We start from the raw sequence: 23,099 nt of genomic DNA on the forward strand, positions 1-23,099 counted from the left end.
CTGAAGAAGTAAAGGAAAGGATATTTTCTTTAAGAATTTTTTTCAGTTGATGATTGCAAGATATGTGAATCTTCCCAGATGTTCGTAACTGACCTTCAAAAAGGAAGTGGAAAGTGGAACCCAAAAGACAGGTGAGAAAGAGAAAAGATGGAATTGTGTACATAAAACCAGGAAGTAATTGATAATGTAACAGGAACTGTAAATTATTACCAAGTCCTGATATTCATGGATTGTTATAGCTGGAAAAGATCAGTATATCATCCAGTTAAGACTTCCACAGAACTGTGTTCTGCAGTCAGTATCATATCTGAGTAAAGACCAGTAATTTGCATGTGACAAAACATACTTTTCAGAAAAGCCCCAATCCTTCTTTTAGTAGATCAAAAGATAGACAGATCATTAGTTGTTTCTTCTAATGTTTCATCACTCTCTTTTTATAACTTGGAAATGTTAAGCTTTAAGTTTCTACTCTGGATCAGTATAGGGTGCCTGTTTTGTTTCAGGATGAAGACATTCTAATTTTAACATGATTTCTATATGCTTTCCATTAGTTATAATATAAACCCCAAAACTTGCTAGCTGCTGACATTAACAATGCCTGAGTCAGTATCTCACACAACTAGAAAAATATTACCCACAATTAACAGAACAGAATAGGTAAAAATAATTATACAGTTTTTCTGAAAAAAAAAAGGTTTTCTTTCACGAAGACATAAGATGAATAACACTTGAGCTTACCTCTGCCTACATATGTCTCTTATACAAGCAGCTTTAGCAATCAGCTTTTCCCACTGATCGTCTTTGTCAACAGACAAAGAGGGCATATCAGACATTGTCAAGAACTTCTGCAATTCTGGGTAAATACGATCCTAGAAAGGATTTAATTTAAGAATTATCATCACAATTTCAAAGGCTGGTGACAGGATTTTCAATTGCTAGCACTTTTACATGACTTCTAAATACCACTTTTATTGAATACTGTACTTTGCTTTTCTTTACTATTAGAATCTAATGCTGCATTGAGATCTAACTGGCTTTGTCAGCCCAAATATCTCGTTACTTTATAAACGGAGAAGTAAATTATTGCTATGTAACTAAGGTATTGTTCTTACTGCACATTATAAAAAGCAGAAAGCTTTCCTTTAAACAATTTTTTTTCCCCTAATTTCAGTCTGAGACCTGATGAAATGAAAAGCATGTTATTGGAAGACATACTATTGAAATTTTTCACTAAAACACAATCAATATAAGCATCACTTCTACCATTTACTTTATATGATAATGAGATACTACTATAAGGAATGTTCCAAAATTAATTTCCTTCCTTGGTTAGAGGTAATGAAGTTTTTCAACTACACTTCAGTGACGCTACAAAAATTTTCTAACCTGTCTTTCCCATAAGGATGTCATCAGCCGCAAAGTAATTGCTTGAAGCTTTGGTGCGCTCCCCAGCATCTGTATGGCACATAGAATCTGAGCCACACAAACCTGCAAAAAAATTTTTAACCAAATGTCACTGCCATTTTTCATGTCCAAGAACAAAACCTAATCTAAAAATCATTATTTTATAACCAAGTACAAAAAGGAGATAAATGCTCAACTGCAATGTCAGAAAAAAACTGCAAGTCACTTTCTGAAGAACTTTAGTGCACAGTAAGTCCAAGAGCATCCTCTTATGATATAAATATAATGATGATACAGTGCAGATCAAGCATAATGTACATTTCACTCTTTAAAATAAATGTCACAGACCATCCAAAATAGAATGTTATGCTGAAAGTTACAAATAATTTATTTTAAGCAAGATATGCATTGTTCTGACTAAATATTTTTTAATAAATGACCTCTTATTGACAGTCATTGTTTTACTAATAATTTTTCATTCTAACCTTGTGTACACCCAGTGTAGGCAATGTATACAATATATCCCTGTAAAGTGCAGGCTCCAAAGGTCTTCCCAATCTAAATATCAGAACTGGAATCAGATTTGGGACCTAAAATAGAACAAAAACAGGAAATAAACTTGGATCTAGGTTGCCAACATAGTATCTTAAATAAGACAGTGAACTTGTCAGAACATAGTAGAAACTCCTACCTTTCTGCATTTTTTCTGCTAAAACAAAAGTAAAATTCTAAAGTCTGTAAATTCATAGGACTTATATATTATTTCTTTTTAAGTTATCTTCTTAAAATTAGTTTGTTATGCATGTTCAGCTGTAACCACTGCAATAATCTAATTTCCACAATAAATTCATTTTTACTTGAAATTCCATTACAGACACACTGAAAAAAAAAATGTAATTGAAACTGATGATCTAGACGAGGGGATCGAGTGCACCCTCAGTCAGCTTGCAGATGACACCCAGTTGGGTGTGAGTGTTGATGTGCTCGAGGGTAGGGAGGCTCTGCAGAGAGACCTGGACAGGCTGGAGCCATGGGCTGAGGCCAACTGTGTGAGTGTCAATAAGGCCAAATGCCGGGGGCTGCCCTTGGGCCACAACAACCCCCAGCAGCGCTACAGGCTTGGGGAGGAGTGGCTGGAGAGCTGCCAGTCAGAGAGGGACCTGGGGGTGTTGATTGACAGCCGGCTGAACAGGAGCCAGCAGTGTGCCCAGGGGGCCAAGAAGGCCAATGGCATCCTGGCTTGTGTCAGCAATAGTGTGGCCAGCAGGGACAGGGAAGGGATCTTACCCCTGTACTGGCACTGGGGAGGCCGCACCTCGATTCCTGTGTTCAGTTTTGGGCCCCTCACTCCAAAAAGGACATTGAATGACTCGAGCGTGTCCAGAGAAGGGCAACGAAGCTGGTGCAGGGTCTGGAGCACAGGTCGTACGTGGAGCGGCTGAGGGAACTGGGGGTGTTTAGTCTGGAGAAGAGGAGGCTGAGGGGAGACCTCATTGCCCTCTACAGCTCCCTGAAAGGAGGATGCAGAGAGCTGGGGATGAGCCTCTTTAACCAAGTAGTATGCGACAGGGCAAGAGGTAATGGCCTCAAGTTGCACCAGGGAAGGGTTAGACTGGATATTAGGAAGCATTTCCTTACAGAACAGGTTAGGCGTTGGAATGGGCTGTCCAGGGAGGTGGTGGAGTCCCCATCCCTGGAGGTGTTCAAGAGTCATGTTGACATAGTGCTGAGGGATATGGTGTAGATGGGAACTGTCAGTGCTACATTAATTGTTGGACTGGATGATCTTCAAGGTATTTTCCAACCTAGATGTTTCTGTGATTCTGTGAAAACGGTACATTAAAATAAATACCAATCATATTCCAACTGAGTTCTGTCATTACTGAGGAATTCTGATGATGCTACTATCATATCCCACAAACCTGTCATATAATCCAGTATCATTTATGGTACGAAACTTCCAGAGGGCTGCCCCTGAAGTGACAATGAAGGAAAGGAGACATACCTCCATTCCCCTTTTACTTAGATCAGATTTTCAGTACTTTCATATCTGCAGGTCCTTCAGTTTTTTTCTTGGGCACATTTGTATAACTATGTTGTAAAATTAAATCTACTCATGATGGCCTTGTTCTTTTGCCCACTTGATTTTATGAATACTTAGAAGTAATTACACAGCCATGGTTTACATTCTGCCTTTACACAGTAGTAACGATTTTTTCTTAGCCATATGGGCATATGGGTTAGTCTTCCATACGTAAAACTTGTGTTAAAAGAGAATGTCATTCCCAAGAACAGAAAATCTAATTATGAAATTCAATATTTAGCAGTAGTAAGTGGACACAACTATTTTTTTGAGTCTTCTGCCTTTCATAAAATTATTTTTCTTACACTGTAAACAGAGTTCTCCATTTCACTTTTAGTGTTTACCTCTGGAGCGAGTCACCCTTGAAAGAGGTGTTTTTCCTCTTTAACCTCAAATTACTCTTGACTGTAAAACTCATTCAATAAGTCAAAGATTGGAGGCTTAAAGTAGAATAAATGTGTATTAAATCCAATACATACTGGGCTGAGCTAAAAGACCGAGCTACTCTCAAACCCAATGTTTTTAAAATTGGATCCAATCTTTAATTCTATCTATAATCAGCAGTCTTACATCTCTGAAAATTTATTCTGGTAGAGCTGCCTCTTTACACATATATACGTATAAACCACCCACATATATATCTCAGTTGTTTATACATACAGAGGTTCAAAAAAACAATGGGAAATTATGCTACAATATTCTATCAATATGCATTTTTACATGAGCAGCTGTCTTACGATGAAAAAATTTTTCACTGTACAAAGATATGTCTCAGTCTACAGAAACTACAGAGCAAGAATTATGAATAAAAAACCAAGAGTTCTGAGATTTTGCATACTTCTCTCTGTAGCTACTGATTCCAAATTATAGACCTCCCAAAATATCATTTGTTCTACAGACATCATTATCTTTACAGTTAAGTATTCCAAACTCAAGAACTTTGTTCTCGAATCTACATTTAATATCTAAAAAATTAATTACATTTTTTTTCCACTTTTCCAAATACCAAAACATTCTTAAATAGAATAAATCCCTTTATAAACCAAATTTACCCATGTTTTTGGCTAATTGACTAGTCTCCTTGCCTCTATTTCCCAAGGCTGTTGTCTACCATCTGTAGAAGTAGTCATCATCCCATCACCTGCCTAGACAGAAGACTAGCTTTACTGTAAATCTTTCAAAACAAAATCAATAAAAGTGGCTGGAAACTTAAGGTAGCATTCATTTGAGCAACTTTCAAACCCAGGAGTACTTTAAATACAAGTTTAACAGCACCTTGCTTTCCCACCTGTTCATTCCAAACTGAAAGCATCATCTTAGCTAGCACCCTCCATCTCCTTTCTTTCAGACCTTTGCAATGAAGATAAACTGGGCAGTCTTCCAGCTTTTGTTGTGCATTGGTTTTGGCTGGGATAGAGTTAAGTCTCTTCATAACAGCTAGTATGGGGCTCTGATTTTTATTTGTGTTGATAACACAGGGATGTTTTAGCTATTGCTGAGCCACATTCACATAGCATCAAAGCCTACTCTGCTTCACACACAACTCCACCAGCAAGTTGGCTGCAGGTGCATAAGAAGCTGGGAGGGGACACAGATGACCCAAACTGACCATATGATGTTGTGCTCAGCAATACAAAGCTGTGGGAAGGAGGAAGGGGGAACCTTCTGAGTGATGGTGTTTGTCTTCCCAAGTCACTGTTATGTGTGATGGAGCCCTGCTTTCCTGGAGATGGCTCTACACCTGCCTGTTGATGGGAAGTGGTGAATGAATTCCTTCTTTAGCTTTGGTTGCTCGTGTGGCCTTTGCTTTCCCTGTTAAACTGTCTTTATCTCAGCCTGGAGTTTTCTCACTTTTACCCTTCCGATTCTCTCACCCATCCCACCAGGGAGGAGTGAGTGAGCAGCTGTGTGGGGCTCAGCAGCCCGCCAGGGTTAAAGCACAACGAATTAATTATTTTATTTTTTTTAGTTATCTTTTATATAAAACTGAATGGCAGATGAGCAAAACAGATGTAAGGTATCAGAGATACTGATGAGGCAGAATCTGTCAAGCTAAAATTTCATATGAAGCAGAAAAATTTCAAAGAGAACATTCAACCCTTCAATTATATACACATAATGACTACATAAATCTATATGAGCGATTTCTTCCATTAGATGAATTAAAAATTTTTATACATAGAAAACGTAAATTGCAAATGGGTTACTTAAACATCTTTATGGCTTACAGATATCATAAGACTGATAGATTTACATGAACAGAAGACTGGAAATCTGTACAGATGCTTTTATAGGAATCTCAGCTGCAACTGTAGGTTTCAAAAGCAAATTTGTAATAAAATGCCTCAATCAATTTTCAGGATTTCAGAGATAGTTAAGTGGAAGTTGTTTACCTAACTGTGAATATCTTGTAGCAGAGATCAGCATAAAGGTGGCAGTGAGAATAGTTTATCTGAATATGCAAAGCTTTAAGTGACAAATTTAGCTTTTCACCTCAAGCATTCCTCTGGCTTTGTTGTTTTTCAGGGTTTTTTGATTTTGCTTCTTCATTCCCAAAAGCTCAGTCTATAACAAACACTAGTATTACCTTAAAGCTACGAGTAAAACATGTGGACCAAGAGTTATACTAAGATTTGGTTTTGTATCAGTGCCTTGCCTGTGTCAACATTCCCAGACAGCATTCTTAAACAACACTCTCCCAGGCCAACCTAACAACCTTGTCTCAGTAGACCAAAGTAGCCCAGACAGTCGTAGGCAGAGATAACGTTGATGTATTTCTAAGTTACCATTAACTAGTATTTCTAAATTACCATTAACTGTATAAAGTCACACCACCTTTGCAACAATTCAAGGTAGGTTATGAGATGGATATCACGCCTATTTAAGTGGCTGTAAACCTGACTTTCACCAGAATAGTGGTGGTTCGTTGCAAGCTGCTCTGAAATTACAAATCTGTTCTTCTCTCATCAAAAACTTAACTCATCCAGAATAAACACTCCCATAGAAGAAAGTCCAAAATATGAGAAGATCTAAGAGTAACATACTCTATAAGAAGCAATATACCTCACAGTTCTTAGATCCTCTCAGAGTTTCTCTTGTATGACAAGTAAGAACTTTCTAAACACCAAACTCCTGTGGTGTAGACCCATGCGATAGGTCTGAGTCTACATACAAGCCACCTCACAGCATCACCTTGGAACAGGACGTTAATCTAACTATGGGAAGAGAGCTCCTCAGTAATTCTCTGAACTTCCTTTTCTTCTCTGTTTGTTTATTGTTTTTTTCCCCTCCTCCCCACTTGGCTTTATTTTCATCAAGCTCAACTGCTATTTCAGACATGTGTAGCAATTGGGATCTTTTTCACCCACCCCACTCTCTAGGGGCTTTCCTGAATTTATCTTATCATGTGCCTTAATCAACACATGCCTCCTAGCTTAAATGTCTGAAACGCTTGGTCACAAGTTTCAAGACCTGCATCATAAGGAGTATTCCTTTTCATCACGATATTCTTTAAAGCACAAAAGCAGGTGGGGGAAGAAAGTCATTTCAAACCCACCAGCATATGGCAGAGTTTGATTAATATCAATTATGGTGCCCATCAAAATTTAGTAATAAAGACGTCAGCATCAATAGTAAAAAATAGAAAAATGAAACCTTCACTCAAAACATGAGATTTAATTTGCTCTCCTACCTTTCCTTCCCACTCCTCAACTGTAATGATTTGTTTAGACTAACCTATGCACAATGCAGTTGTATTCCTCACTTTACTCATCTCAAAGGGACAACAGCACTGCCGAAGAGAAAATTATGTTCATTAGTACACAGGAAGAAAACTAAAGATTAACTTCCTGATTAAATTAAATAGAACCCAAAAGAAGATGAGTATCAGCTTCTCAAAGCAGGAACTGTTTTGGTTAAATCAAGCCTTAGGGAAAGAAAACTTGCACATAGACCAAATAATACAGGAAGAAGAAAAAAAAAAAAACCTTGAAGCTAGGAGACCTGATAGATGCAAGAAGTTATATTTCTGGGCATCTGTTGTACCTTGAGATTTAAGAAAAAAAATAAATCAACTGATTTACTGTTACCTAAATCTTTGAATGTAAAGCACAGGGCGATAAGCAATCAATGGACATTTCATACCTCTGAGGGGAGGCAGGCAATCATTGACACTAACACAGCAACCTGCATCACCATTTTAAGTCCCCAAATTATCAAGGAGGTCACGTGTGCTCCTCAACTGAGATACATACATTTTCCATAAAACTGTTAACACAATTTGTGAATGGGGAGGAAATGTCTTCTAATAATATTATTCAGAAAGTTTGGTATGCAGCAACATGGTTGGAGACTCTCAACTCAGAAGGTTCTGTTAATTCTTTAAACCGTATCGATCTGTGACAAACACCGTCATTGGTTCACCCAATGTGTACTTGACAAAAAGGCTGCATAAAAGATTAGTAGATATGTCAGATATGTCATTACAATGACCAAACTCCTTACCAAAGTTCCTTCCTTCCAATCTCTCCTCATAGTGCCTTTTTCTTTTGGCAGAGGCAGGGTCTTATGCAACCCAATTTGGTCTTAAGCTAGATGTCTCTTCAGTAGGCTACTTCCTGCATTTTTCTCAGTTGTAGCTACACTGGACTACACACATGGCAATAAGACTGAAGGATACTGAAAATAAATTCTAATCAAAATAAATTATATTCATAATCCCTAGTTATAAAAGCATTCAAACCCTTTAAAGGCAGCGTACTCAGGCCTAGCCTTCAGCAGCTGCGATGACAAGTTAATTGCAAGACCTGTGGCTGAATTCATTTTCTAGTTACAAAGTTTATTCTACACTAAACAGGTATTACATGAAAGTTCTACAATGACTTTTACACTAATATCTAGTAAACAGGTGCTAAATTCAATTTATAAAATTCTCATTAAAAGACTAAGCATGTGCTACTATAAGGCCAGTTACATATTTCCTTAAAGGTGCTGTCCTTGAAACTCTGCTTGTTTTGAACTGTATGTTCAAAGATTATAAGATTAGGAAAAAAACCAAAAGGTTCTAGTACAACAAAGCTGCTACTCTCCCCCTCTCCCTCATGTAATTGGATAAACAATGCTGGGACTAATTTCAGTATTAAATTTATGCTAAATCTTCATCAAGGACTTAACAGCTCCAAAAAGCTGATATCACTATTCATTAGCTCCCAGCACATAGGAAGCAGCTCTGAGAGGCATGCTGCCTGTCAACACTGCCTTCTGCATCCCCCACACTTTCAGAGGATGAATCAGTTTGGTCCAGTTTGTCATTAGCAACCTGAAAAGGAGTTTCAAGATTATGTTGTTGCTGGGGTTTTTTAAAATAATTTGCGTCTCAAAAATGATGCCAATATGTATGGTATGTCAATACCTCCTTTTTAAAGTAACATTAAACACGCAAGACAAAATGCTTTTATTTAATAAATAGGTCTGTGAACCTATTCTCAGAATCGGTGGTCCAATTTCTTTTTTCTAAGCTACAGGACAGTCATTGTTCTTAAAAAGCATAAGCTAAGAGAAGATAATCATGGGAAGAAGATAATCTTCCTCTTTTATTCCTTCACATTTCCTTACATTTTACTGAAGAGAAATTGTCGTCATACAGACCTTGTGTCTGAACAAAGAATAAGACACAGCCAGAAAACAGTAAGACAAGTAAAGTCATGTTCAAAAGGAAAACCCCATTTCAAAAAAGTATAATCCAAATACACATTAACATATGCTGTCCCCATTTTAAATTCTAAATGTAGGATATCGCTTTACATTATTCCCACCACACTTTCTTTGCTTGCATGCCTACCCTGGAGGGATCTTTTGGATCAATTTTAACACTAAGAGATCATTCCAGGCCCCCACAGAAGCCAACTGAAAGGCAGGAAATAAATGTCACTGCGAAGTTACAGGTTTTGTTTCTGAGAAATGTCAGGCTCAATTTTGGAAAAGAGGTACTATCAATCTAGTTCTCCAGTAGGCAAGGCAGTCAAATGAGCAGGTTTTTGAAAGCATTCAGTACTCTTGGCATTTCTTGCTCCAATAAGAAAGACAAAAGGTACTGAACAATTCACACAAATGAAGGAACCACTTTTTCAGCTAAATGCACAGATGGAAAACAAGTTTCTGTTTATAAAACCTATTAAAATAACTGCTCTCAAAAATCAGAAGCTCTTTTTAGAGTACATAAGCTAGGTTTTAAAAAATTTCATGTACTCCAACAGGATCCTAACCAATAAGCTTCAGCCATAAAGAATCTGTCCACAAGATCTTACTATAATAGACCTGTTTGCCTAGAGCTACTCTCCAAAGTTCACATAATCAGACATGGAACAATAGCTTCAGGCATTACCTGAGCGAAAAAAATCCATTTCAACATAGCCTTAACATGTTTTTTACCCAGAAGTATTTTACTTTTTTTTTTTTTTAAAGGAACTCCCAGCCCCCAAAGAACACAAAATAATGCACCTTCAGATGAGTTTTCCAGAAGGGTGTCATTTACCATTAAAATATTTCATTCTAGCAGTTGAAAAACCGTAAAACGGCTGCCCTCTAAAGCCTCATAATGCTCTAATAATGATAATAGACCTTGCACTACTATTCACCAGTGACCTCTGTCAGACAATTTAATTTCTTCCAGTAATAGCACAGCTGGTTTCACAGAGTATAACAACATCTTTGGCACAACAAGAAAATTCATCCCATTAGGAGGACTGTATGAACAGCATGTGTCAGTGCAGCCTCTGCAGTGATTTAAGACACCCTAAAAGCCCATGTACTACTTTTTCATTTGACACTTTTAAAGAGACTTTTGAATTTTCTTCCACAGTGTTTCAGACCATTATTCAAAAATGCCTCAGCTACAGATCTAATATAATCACTAATCTTGGACCATAAAAAGGCTTTTATTCAGTGGGGAAGGACTAGGTACATACACAGAAGTCTTCTGTGGGCTCTGTTCACAGAAATGGTGAGAAAAAAAAACCCTAAAGCATAACCAGAACAATGTCTGCAAAATCAATTACATGAACTATTTTTAAAAATAGCAAAGCTTTTTAATGCTCTGTTAATTTAATGCAGAGACAATAGACTCCTTATAAAAACAATATTCAATGTGGAAATAGGAGATCCTGTTTGTAAAGCCTCCTTCTGGAGTTGTAATAAACATGAAAGGAGTGAAGATAGCATTCTCAAAGCACATTCTCACTTTATGACCCTGTTTTGTTTTGAAAAACAATTCTTCAACTTCGCATGGTAATCACCTATGACTTTTCACAGAATCATCTCAGTTGGAAAAGACCTTGAAGACCACCTAGTCCAAACATTAACCTAACACTGACAGTTCCCAACTACACCACATCCCTCAGTGCTAAGTCGACCCTAAACACCTCCAGGGATGGGGACTCCACCACCTCCCTGGACAGCCCATTCCAACGCCCAACAACCCCTTCTGGAAAGAAATGCTTCCTAATATCTAGTCTAAACCTTCCCTGGCACAACTTGAGGCCATTCCCTCTTGTCCTGTCACTTGTTACTTGGTTAAAGAGACCCATCCCCAGCTCTCTGCACCCTCCTTTCAGGGAGCTGTAGAGGGCGATGAGGTCTCCCCTCAATCTCCTCCAGACTAAACACCCCCAGTTCCCTCCAGCCGCTCCTCGTACGACCTGTGCTCCAGACCCTGCACCAGCTCTGTTGCCCTTCTCTGGACACACTCGAGTCATTCAATGTCCTTTTTGGAGTGAGGGGCCCAAAACTGAACACAGGAATTGAGGGGCGGCCTCCCCAGTGCCAGTACAGGGGTCAGATCCCTTCCCTGTCCCTGCTGGCCACGCTATTGCTGACACAAGCCAGGATGCCATCGGCCTTCTTGGCCCCCTGGGCACACTGCTGGCTCCTGTTCAGCCGGCTGTCAATCAACACCCCCAGGTCCCTCTCTGACTGGCAGCTCTCCAGCCACTCCTCCCCAAGCCTGTAGCGCTGCTGGGGGTTGTTGTGGCCCAAGGGCAGCCCCCGGCATTTGGCCTTATTGACACTCACACAGTTGGCCTCAGCCCATGGCTCCAGCCTGTCCAGGTCTCTCTGCAGAGCCTCCCTACCCTCGAGCACATCAACACTCCCACCCAACTTGGGGTCATCTGCAAACTCACTGAGGGTGCAACTCGATCCCCTCGTCTAGATCATCAATAAAGATGTTAAACAGGAGTGGCCCCAAAACCGAGCCCTGGGGGACACCACTCGTGACCGGCCGCCAACTGGATTTAACTCTGTTCACCACAACTCTTTGGGCCCGGCCATCCAGACAGTTTTTTACCCAGCAAAGCGTGTGCCCATCCAAGCCGTGAGCAGTCAGTTTCGCCAAGAGAATGCTGTGGGAAACGGTGTCAAAGGCCTTGCTAAAATAAAGGTAAATTACATCCACAGCCTTTCCCTCATCCAATAAGCAGGTCGCCCTGTCAGAAAAGGAGATCAGGTTTGTCAATCAGGACCTGCCTTTCATAAACCCATGCTGACTGGGCCTGAGCATCTGGTTGTCCCACATGTGTTGTGTGATGGTACTCAGGATGAGCTGCTCCATCAGCTTCCCGGGCACCAAAGTCAAGCTGACAGGCCTGTAATTTCCTGGATCATCCTTCTGACCCTTCTTATAGATGAGCGTCACATTGGCCAGTTTCCAATCAGTTGGGACCTCCCCGGTCAGCCAGGACTGCTGGTAAATGATGGAAAGCAGCTTGGCGAGCTCCTTCAGCACCCTCAGGCATGTCCCATCCAGTCCCACAGACTTGTGTGTGTCTGTGTGATGCAATAGGTGTGAGAGACAAGAAACCAGGTCTGCGAGAAACTAAGAAAAGCAGCCTGAGAAAGCAAAAGTTGAGACTGATTGAAGAAATGCCTCAAACACTCTCAGGACAAAACTATGAGTCACAGGGTGCATTCTGTGGAGGTTGAAGCTGATAAGGCCGCCTGAATAACTCAAGATGCAGCTGAAAGGGGGGAACCCTGTGGAAACAGGACAGCCCTGCTCTGGGGCACATGAGCAAATTTCTAGGCCCATCTGTCTGGTGAATGAACTTTGCGTCATTATCCATGAAATGCATATTAACATTAACACACTTCAATATGCTAATGAAGACTAACATAACCCTCCTAATTACATCATCCCATGAAACAGCTCACCCCTCCCTGTACATGGGATACATAGGTATGTGGGTTGGCCTAGGGGACGGACCCAAGGGAAGTGTGTATAGATCAAGGTGCGGAAGAAAGGGAGCTCTCTGCCTCTCTGCCCCCCGGGCGCCTGGAGAGAGCAGTGAAGCGAAGAAGACAGATACCGGCAAAAAAGGCGGCTGCCTCCTGGAACCCTCGCTGGCAGCATCAGCACAGGAACCCAGACCGGTGATCTGTATTTCCCCATTCCCTCTTTTCCTTTTTCCATTAAGAAATGCAAGGCATATTGTATTGCTTGGCACAACTTGCTATATAGTCAGACAATTATCGTGCGTTCAATTAGTACATTGTGGGTAGTTAATAAATATTTGGACTTGGAGACTTGTTGTCTGCTCCAATTGGGGATTTGTGAATCTGAGTCACATGTCCCCCTCGTCTGAGCGAGATGTGACAGTAGGTCACTATCTTCTATATTGCGGGGGGGTCATTCTCCCAGTCTCTGTCTTCTGGCTGAGAAGGCTGGATTCCCTCAGTACAACTAGTCTTGTTATTAAAGACTGAGGCAAAGAAGGCATTAAGCACCTCAGCCTTTTCCTCATCCCTTGTTACCATGTTTCCTCCTGTGTCTAGCAGGGGATGGAGGCTCTCCCTGGTCTTTCTTTTACTGTTGACATAGAAACATTTCTTGTTATCCTTGACTGCTGAAGCCAGATTAATTTCCAACTGGCCTTTAGACCTCCTGATTTCTGCCCACGTAGCCTCACAGCATCTTTGTAATCACTGTGAGTGGTTAGCCCCTTCTTCCAACAGCTGTAAACTGTCCCTTCTCCCTGTGTTGCAGCCAAAGCTCCCTGTTCAGCCAGGGTGGTCTTCTCTGCCACCAGCTTCTCTTACAGCACCTGGGAACAGCCTGCTCCTGTGCCATTAAGTCTGCCTTCTTAAAGAGCACCCAGCCTTCCTGGACCCCTATGCCCTTCAGGACCATCTCCCAAGGGATTCTGTCAAGCAGGTGCCTAAACAAGACAAAGTCAGCCCTTCTGAAGTTTAGGATGGCAGTTCTGCTGCCCCTCTCCCGGCCTCTCTAAGAATATAGAACTCTATTATTTCATGATCGCTGTGCCCTAGTTGGCCTCCAGCCACCACATCATGCACCAGTCCTCTGTTCACAAAGAGGAGATCCAGCAGGGCGCCTTCTGTGGTTGGTTCAATTCAATAACCACAGCTACAACCACTAATCACTAATCACGAAGTACAAAAGTAATAGAATTTCACCAGCAGCAGAAATACTGATTATCTTAATCTCTTAAGAAAAAAAAAAAAAAAAGAACAAGACAACTCTTTTTATGTTATGACCTTCACATGACATCTCAGCACTTCCATACATATGTTCTGCTGTAGTACAGGTAGTCCACAGTTTGCCTGCAAAGTTGACACTTTTTCATTTCATTCTGTGGACTCTTTATTTACCTTTTGCAAGGCTAAGCACTGAGGACTGCTAGCCCAGGTTTACTTTGATCTGAACATGAATTAAAGACACGGAATTTGGAATGTACCTGTCATTATTTGTTTAGACCTTCTTTCCATTATAAACACCTGAGTTTAAACTGAGTGTTCAGGTGCTGCTAACACCAAAGGAGGAGATTAAAGTTAGTAGTGGTGACTGTTTAAAAATAAACTGGGGATTATCATCCATTTTTTGTTCTCTTCTTTCCACACCCAACCTCTGACTTCCTTTTTCTCTTCTTCAGAGCAGCCTTCTAACTAGGCACACCCCCTTCCACTGCATCCTTCAGAAAGTTCCTTATGAAACTGAAGACTCAAAATGTTTAACAATCTTGTTGTGATGAGCCTTTCACTTTATTAACTTAAAGGACGTTTTGATCACTGCTTTACCACTTATTTTCCCCATCTTTTATAAAGCACCATTTATTTATGTAGAACTGAATAAAACACAAAACCAAATAAAGCAATTCCCAAAGCATAACTTTTCCATCAATATGTTAGTTGTTGTTGACATCACACTGCCCACTGACTTTAATAAAGTAATCTGATTTTCTGCCCTAATTAGTTAGTACAAGCTAATTTAACTGCAAGAGAAAGACCAGTGAAGTCCCAGGTCATTCTTCTGTCTTACAAAGAGCACTGCACATATAAGAACCAACATGATATTCTTTCAGTGCAGTGTTGCATCACACTATAATAATCTCTGTGGACCCACTGAGCAGACTCAGAACTAAAATAACTTGCCAGAGTCAAGACAGATGCCAGGTTATCCCAAGTTCAACTTAGCCAGACATTAAGTCTCAGTTTTAAAGCATTAAGATCTTTTGGAATTAAAATGTACTTTAAAAGACTGCAACACATGAGCTATTGCTATCTGGAGAATATTCAGGTGTCCTCGGTTGCACTCAACTAAGGACTGAGAAGGGAAATATCACCCCAATTAAGCACAGTATCATTCTCATGCCAAATCTGCAAATATTACGCGGCAGAAGGCCTGCTTGTATTGCTAATTTTACTGATTGCTTTATCTGATACTACAAAAAAGATACCTGAATACTCTACATATTTTGCAGAGAAGTATTTTAAAGCCCACAGTATTTTAAAAGACTAAAAGCTCACCATTTGCAGTTCCCAAATGCAATGTGAGCCAGTTGGACAGTATCAACAAATTATGGTTTGAGTTCTGCATTTTAAGCAACAGTTTCTAATTCACAGGGACTTCTCATTAGGGAAACATAAAAGCAGTCTGAACTTCACCTCATTTCATTCGGTCATAAGCCATTTTTCTCAGTGCCAGGAAGGACCTTTTCACCAGCCTGAAGGGTTTCTTAATTCTAAAGAAGTCAGACCACCACAGTTAGCTCAAAGAAGCTCTGTCCATCATCAATCTTATTTACTGTATTGGTGAACAAAAACTTTGGCTTAAAATAAGTGAACAAATAAAGTTGGTAAGCCCACTCACATCATGCTAAACATCAACAACTTCTGGCTAAACTCCTCTCCCTGTATCTGTCTACAGTTTCTGTAACTCTGGTGACTTGCATTTAAATTTGTCTCTAAAACTGTTCATTTAAAGTCACTGGAGCTATTCCAGATTACTCCAGCGAAATTCAGAAGAGAATTATTCCCTACAGTCAGAGTTCAGGCCATTCAGTCATTTTTTTTTCAGCAAGTTATTGCTTTTCTGAATGACATCAAATTGCATTTTGAATAACTGTATCAGTTAATAAATAAAGCATTATGCCTTTCCTCCTTCTGTAGTAAGCCACGGATTCATCATACGGCTCAAAGATCTATTGCAACAACCTAAGTCTTGGGTTGCAGAGAGAGTCTACAGACAAAAACAAGAAACCCACAATAAAGAGCCTAGTATTTTTTACATGGCTAGCTAGACACAAGAAGAAAACTGCCTTACTTGCAGCAGTTTGGATCAGGACTGAAGAAAAGTTTCCCAGGATAGGGCAGATATATGTCTATTGCAGGTGTCAAAACATGGAGTTGTAACTTACCTACCCTTTTTCTAGAGGATAATTAATTTACAAAGCCTGGGACCTGTATCCCTGATTACAGACTATTTAGTAGACCTGTCAAACTATTCATAGTTGGGGTGTACTATTCATACTAGTTTTGAATGCTGACTTACAGAAAGAGATTTTCAAGAAGAAACTAAGTTAAAGAGATGCACAGGTAGTTCTACATCAGCTTTTCTTTTACATAAAAGTACAACTCATTTTGCTTACTTCTGCCCTTGAACATGATTAAGTGCCTCCCATTTAAAGTGAGAAAATGAAGTTTTAATAGCTACATTGAAAAAAAAAAAAATCAAGGTAAACAAAGGATCTATAGGCTACCTTAAAGCTTTGCATCTTCCCCCAAAAGCCTGCCTCTTGCAGTTACAAGAGAAAACACATCTGGAAGACTGATTTCTGACCGCTGGCTTAGGATCACATTGTCATGGTCAGCTCAATTTTTATTAGCTGTAAATTTTACATTCTTACCCTTGTCATTGATTAGCACCCCACCTTTCCTCTCAACCAGTGCTCTAAATAGCATGTAAGAAATGAAGTGTTACTTTCCAGCAATAGCACCCTATTCTTAACATGCCTGCTTATTGAAGGATTCTTTTCTATTTCCTGAAGATAAAATACTGAGACTGCTTACTTTTATACCAGTTTTCCAACTTGTACTTAAAGAATATGTTCAATACTTCATGCATCTAATACTTGATGCTTGAACCCAGCACAGTAAGTTAACCTTTTAGCAGGGGTTAAAATAGCATGCAGTAAGGCTTGTTACAGTTGGTCCAAAAAAACCACCCTGTCTTAACTGGTGATCTACTTCATACAATGCTGTCCCCTCCAATCCATTATAGTACATATAATCCAAAACTCCAGACCTCTGATGATGATAAACTCATGAATGAAACACTTAACAGAAACATTAGCATTGTTAGTAAGGCAGAAAACCTTTTTCTAGCTGTGAATTGGATGACTAAGGTAAAGCTATACCCTGATTTCAGAAGACTAACCTGCACTTTTAGAAACAATAGTCAAATCTATGGTTTCCTTTACCTTTCAACAAAGAAAATGGTGTGTGTGTGTTGGGGGTGGTGGTGTTGATATTCTAACAAGGCATAAAGCCGCTTGTTAAGAAAAGCTTCAAAAAAGTTCAAGGCTTCCACTGCTTTCAAAACAGCTAAGTAACAACTTACTGAATGAACTCTAAACCATGCTCATTCAAAAATATTAGAGCATGCCATTGCACCTGATAATCAGCAGCAATACCACCACCATCTGGTAAATAGCTCTCCTAGCATCAGTTGTTTAGAGTTCTACCATGTCAAGATAAGTAACCTATGAACTCTTATTAGTGCAATATATTTATTTCTCCTTGCCACAGATCAGCAGAGCCTTTGTGATCCGGTATTTTTTCTCTACAAGGCTTTAAACAACACACAGCATTGGTATCTTAAGGTAAACTGAGTGACAAGAAGCAGATGACATATTAAAACGAAGCCAAACACTGCATGAAGCAGCAAAAGCAGCTTCAAGTGCCCTCTTGCTACAGCTGTCCACAGCTATGAGAAGAGTACTGCGAGGTTCTGACTTGCTCGCATGTTTTGTTATGCTTTTTTTCTGCTTTTTAATTTTTCCCTTTTTTGTGTTATTTAACCATCCTCTGGAAGAGGTACAAGGCTATAATAGAATGGAAGGATTTTAAGTCTGTAGTTTAAGAGAAATAATTCATCCATATGCAAGAAAATAAGGGCCATTCTAAGAAAATAAGAAAGAACCATTAAGTGAACAAAAAATGGAAATCCTGAAAAGAACAAATAGCACTTAATTTTGCTCATTTTCACCAGATGCCTAACTTTGGTGAGTAGTTCTAACTTCTAGCAGCTCAGTACTTCCACCGACATCAGACTTAGTAACAACCCCAAGTAGCTCTTCTACACACAATTCAAGGAGTACACCAAGGACCCTGAACAAATACTCAAAAACAACTATCTAGGAACTAGACGCTGTTCTTATTTTGAACTGTAAATAAGCTGTGTAGCTTTGTAGGTCCTTCCTAAAACAACTGTTATCTTGAATCTGACACGACCTGCATATTCACTAAAATGATAGCAGCATGCTCAGGACAAACTGGGAACTTCAAATTACTAAAAATGACCAAAGCATGACACTTCCCTATTTAATTCACATACAGGCATGGATATACTATAAAAACAAACTGCCTACTAACTTTTTTCAATTCAACTGATGTCTATTTGTGGTTTGAAGCATGCTACAGAAGTGCTGCAGAGAGCTCCAGTTGGCTGGACCCTTGAGTTTAGCTTGCAATTTTCTTTTTACTTTTATACCTTTTCCCAGTACGCTACATCCATATCTACTCCACTCTGGCAAGACCCCACCTGAACACTGTGCCCAGCTCTGGAGTCCTCAGTACAGGCAAGGCATGGATCTGTTAGAGGAGGTCCAGAGGAGGGCCACAAAAACAATCAGAGGGCTGGAACACTGCCCTTATGAGGACAGGCTGAGTTCGGGTTGTTTAGCCTGGAGAAGAGAGGGCTCAAGGGAACAGGGCTTATAAGAAAGATGGGGACAGGCTTTTTAGTAGGGCCTGTAGTGATTAGATAAGGGGTGGTGGTTTTAAACTAAAAGAGGGTAGATTCAGACTAGATAAAAGGAAGAAATTTTTTAAGATAAGGGTCGTGAGGCACTGGAACAGGCTGCTCAGAGAGGCGGTAGTTGTGTCATCCCTGGAAACATTCAAGGTCTGGTTGGACGAGGCTTTGAGCAGCCTGATCTAGGCAAGAATGTCTCTACTGATTGCAGGGGGGTTGGATTAGATAACCGTTAAAGGTTCTTTCCAACACAAACTATTCTATGATTCTTCCAGAGGAAAAAAAAAAGTATTATGCTACAGATGCCACAATGAAAAATCCTTTTAAGACCAGTGAAACCTTCCCTTTTTCATTCCTCCCTCCAAAGTATTTTATGTGTCTATTTCCTCAAGATGTAGTGAAGAAAACAATGAGTTAAATGTGTTTGGAGCTTACACATGTCTTGGAAACCCAACTATACTTGGTTTGGCCAAAATTTAAATAATACATTTCTCTCTTTTTTTCAGAGAACTAATCTTATACTTCACGTAAATTAACAGATTCTGTATGTTCTTCCATGCCCACATAACACTCGCAGTCCTGACCAGTAATCCTATAGCAAAACCCTACAGTCTTCTCCAGACTGAAAACTGGACTTTTCAAGTTGTTACTGTGGGTCTGAAGAGGTCAAAATTACATTTTCCGCACACCACCGAAAACCCAAACCCTTATCTTTAATACAGAGGTTAACAAATTTCAAGTGTCTAAAGACAAAAACCAAAAACCCTGGAACTAGCATCATTTAAGCCTAGAAATATAAAATAACTAATCCCCACAAAACCTAATTACAATGCAAAAGTACAATTGAATATAATGCTAGAAAAACAATAAAATGCAAAAAATTCAAACTGAGAAAAAAATTTTTAAGAAATCACATGCTCCCAAGTCTGTATCAATTTGAGTGCATTATGAAACACACCCATACAAGAAAACAAGAAAACAAAAAGCCAGTCTGAAAGAGACTTGAAAAGAGACATAAAAGGTTAACAGCAGACAAACCACAAGAGATGAAGCTGTCACCTGGTTTAAAAACTTCTGCAGCTTAATAACAAATAAACTAGTCTTTTCTCCTAAGCCTAAACAACTAAAAAAATATACCAAAAGAGAGACATAATACATATCTTGCTCTAAGTGACACAGAAAAGGTGAGTTCCAGCCATCTTGGGATATATGTGTGTGCATGCATATGTATGTGTCTAAGGGTGAGACCACAGTGGGGCTGCCTACTTGGGGGCCAGGTAGTCCCAGACAGCAGGGCACTGGGCTGCATGTACAGGTGTGTGTGTCTCTGCAGGATGGTGGGCAGGCTGCACCAGCAGCTGCAGCAGAGCTGTGGCCTCAGGGGCCTGTATGTGCAGATGCTCGCAACTGCTGAAACTGAGACCCAGGATACCATGCACAATGACTGTCTATGCCCATTGCTGGAGGAATCCATACTGTATATATCCATACAGTGTACATATATTTACAGAATGGTTTGAGTTGGAAGGGACCTTAAAGATCATCTAGCTCCAACTCCCTTGACATGGGCAGGGACACCTTCCAGTAGCCGAGGTTGCCCAAAGCCCCGTCCAACCTGGCTTTGAACACTGCCAGGGAGGGGGCAGCCACAGCTTCTCTGGGCAACCTGTGCCAGTGTCTCACCACCCTCACAGAAAAGCATTTCTTCCTTACATCTAATGTGAATCTACTCTCTTTAAGTTTAATGCCATTACCCCTTGTCTTTATCACTACATGCCCTCTCCAGCTTTCTTGGTCTGCTTTAGGTACTGGAAGGCTGCAATACGGACTCCCTCGAGCCTTCTTTTCTCTAGGCTGAAAAACTCTTGTCTGTTTGTCTTCATAGGAGACCTCCATACTGCTCAGCCAGACAGTGGAGCAGGACAGAGCCTCTGGTGCTGTTTTGCTTTCTTGTGAGTGCTCTGTGTCTCTGTGTTATACACAAATAAGCACAGGTATGCGGTGCATGTGTGCGCTGCAAGTGCATGTACCTACTGGGAATATAGGCAGTCTTGCTGCTTGTTGGATCTGGGGTCACAGAGCTGTGGCAGCCTTGCCTCTCTCTGGCTGCAGAACCCAGCCCAATTCCTGTAACAAAATCCACCAACAGTATGTTTTCACCTGAGAACAATCAGCCTTGGCTATTTCCGTAGTAGTCTGGAGTACATCACAAAGACTGTCTCCATTTTCTTGGAACAGTAAATAAGCCAGCAGAAGAAAAACATGGGCAGGGACTTGAGTTGTAACAGGTAGCAGTGATTTCACTGAAGACAACCAGTTAGTAACTGCAGACTTCTCTTTCATGAGCTCTATGATCTTCCAGGTTGTATACAATGAGCTGTAAGAGCTGGTTATGGGGAAAAGGAGTTTGCAAGACACCTGAAAACAAGAGAAACAAACAAAACTATCAATCAAACAAATGAGGTACCATGAAAGAACAAAGAAAAAACATAACTATAATAATTCAGTTCTGTCATCCAAAACAAATCTCTTTTTTAGGGGCTTTATGAAATAAGTGTAAAGAATAAATTGCAATACATTTCTTCACAATCCTTTACGTGAATTCTTGCACTAAGGATATCTGAATGGGTTGCTAACTCCCTATACAGGAGTGCCTTCTTTATTTGGCATCCACCATTCCAGTTCTTGCTGGTAACTGCAGTGCTACTTCTTTACTAAAATGGACACAATAGAACTGGAGTACATTAAAAGCTTCCATTCCTGACACTTAACAGGTGCATCATGAAAGCATTAAGGATGATCTACATTATTATAAGGAAATTATCTTAGCTTTTGATATTACATAATAAAACACCATAGTTTAAGTTAATCCAACTTTTTTTTTAACTGTTTTACTTTTCAGAACAAAATGTTGTACAGATGCAGTCATAGAAGGTAACATTCAGAAGCAGAAAAGTAGTAAAATACAAATGAGGAATCCTCCTAACTCAGGTTTTAATATATGTAAAAGTATATATATATTAAGGTTTTTGAAAATTAATGTGAAAGTTCAAAATTTTCATTGCAACAGAAAAGCTTAATCCAAGACAAACCATCTCTATCCTAATTCTTTGGTTCCTTAGAAAACGCAACGTTCTCAGAAACATCTTTCCATTATCAAGATAGTAGTTGGTAGGCAGTAATTACATGAAGAACATTTATATAAAAATCAGGTCAAGAAATTTGAAAAAGTCTCCAAATGAACATTACAAATTGAATTCTGACTCCAGCAGGGCGGGGCCTACTCACCTTTAAATAAAATGGGAAAAAGCGATTTTGAATGGCAAAAACTGTTCTCCGTAAAACTGCAGAATTTCATTTTAATCACACCGTTCAATATAATGTAAACTTATTTTGGCTAATGGATGGTAGAATGCCTCTGTACTTTAAACAACCTTTATAAAATAACATTAAAATTAGCTTATTCCATTACTTAAGCATTACAGTTAACTGTGTGTAAAGAATTCAGCACAGAATGCCACCTCTCCAGCTGTTAAGATCACCTGAAGCCAAATACCTCTTCTCGATACAGTGTGAAACTGCCATTTATTGATAAAGGTATTTAAACTTTATCCAATAAAATACAGTGGGCTAAGAAGAGCTTCAGGATCTGTGAGCTGTGCTGTTTAGTTGTCTGCACCTATAAGATTGTAGAACTTGAAATCAAGATCAGACTATTACAGGGTTTTGGGGGGTTTTTTGTGGTTTTTGGTTTGGTTTTTTAAATGCCCAGAAAAGACTGACAAAAATTGGTAGAGCTTGAAATATTACATTAGTATTCCCCATTCCACACTACTTTCCCAAAGGTTTTGCTATACAACCGTACTTGCTCCCTTAACCTTTATTTCAGCTGCATGAAAATAAGCTATCACTGTATTTCTACTTTAATGCTATACCCCATTCGAGCAGGTTAGGTAGAAAATTTCACCCTACCAACACTGAAAGATAAATATAAAATCCCTCAATGGCAAAGCAGAATGCAGGTTAGTCACATCCTAACATTTTTCAAAATCTTAGGGCTACAAGTAGAACAGTTCCCTATTACCATCACTGCCAAAAAAAAAAAAAAAAAAAGCCACTGAGCTACTGAAGAAAACATAGCTTTTGAGTGCAGTTAAAAGCACAAAAGAAACATACCAGCTATCAAAAGGCAGCCACATATCCATTAAGGGCCACAAGAACCTTGCTAGAGCATGCAGAGATGCAGACAGGAAGGTTAAGGCTCTGCCACAACTGAAATTGGACAGG

General features: G+C 39.7%; 1 protein-coding gene across 3 annotated transcripts in view; it reads right to left on the minus strand.

Annotated features, from left to right (window-relative positions):
• Window positions 1-23,099, minus strand: part of FOCAD (focadhesin) — a 141,536-nt gene that overhangs the window by 81,546 nt on the left and 36,891 nt on the right. For all 3 annotated transcript variants that reach the window (XM_074932293.1, XM_074932294.1, XM_074932295.1), the window contains 4 exons: window positions 20,973-21,230; window positions 1,890-1,994; window positions 1,387-1,488; window positions 739-869 (listed from right to left, as the gene is read on the minus strand). In XM_074932293.1, the coding sequence (XP_074788394.1) occupies window positions 739-869; window positions 1,387-1,488; window positions 1,890-1,994; window positions 20,973-21,230 (596 nt within the window). The remainder of the gene's footprint in view (window positions 1-738; window positions 870-1,386; window positions 1,489-1,889; window positions 1,995-20,972; window positions 21,231-23,099) is intronic.

This window comes from Athene noctua, chromosome Z (assembly GCF_965140245.1).
Source record: "Athene noctua chromosome Z, bAthNoc1.hap1.1, whole genome shotgun sequence".
Taxonomy (NCBI): Eukaryota; Metazoa; Chordata; class Aves; order Strigiformes; family Strigidae; genus Athene; species Athene noctua.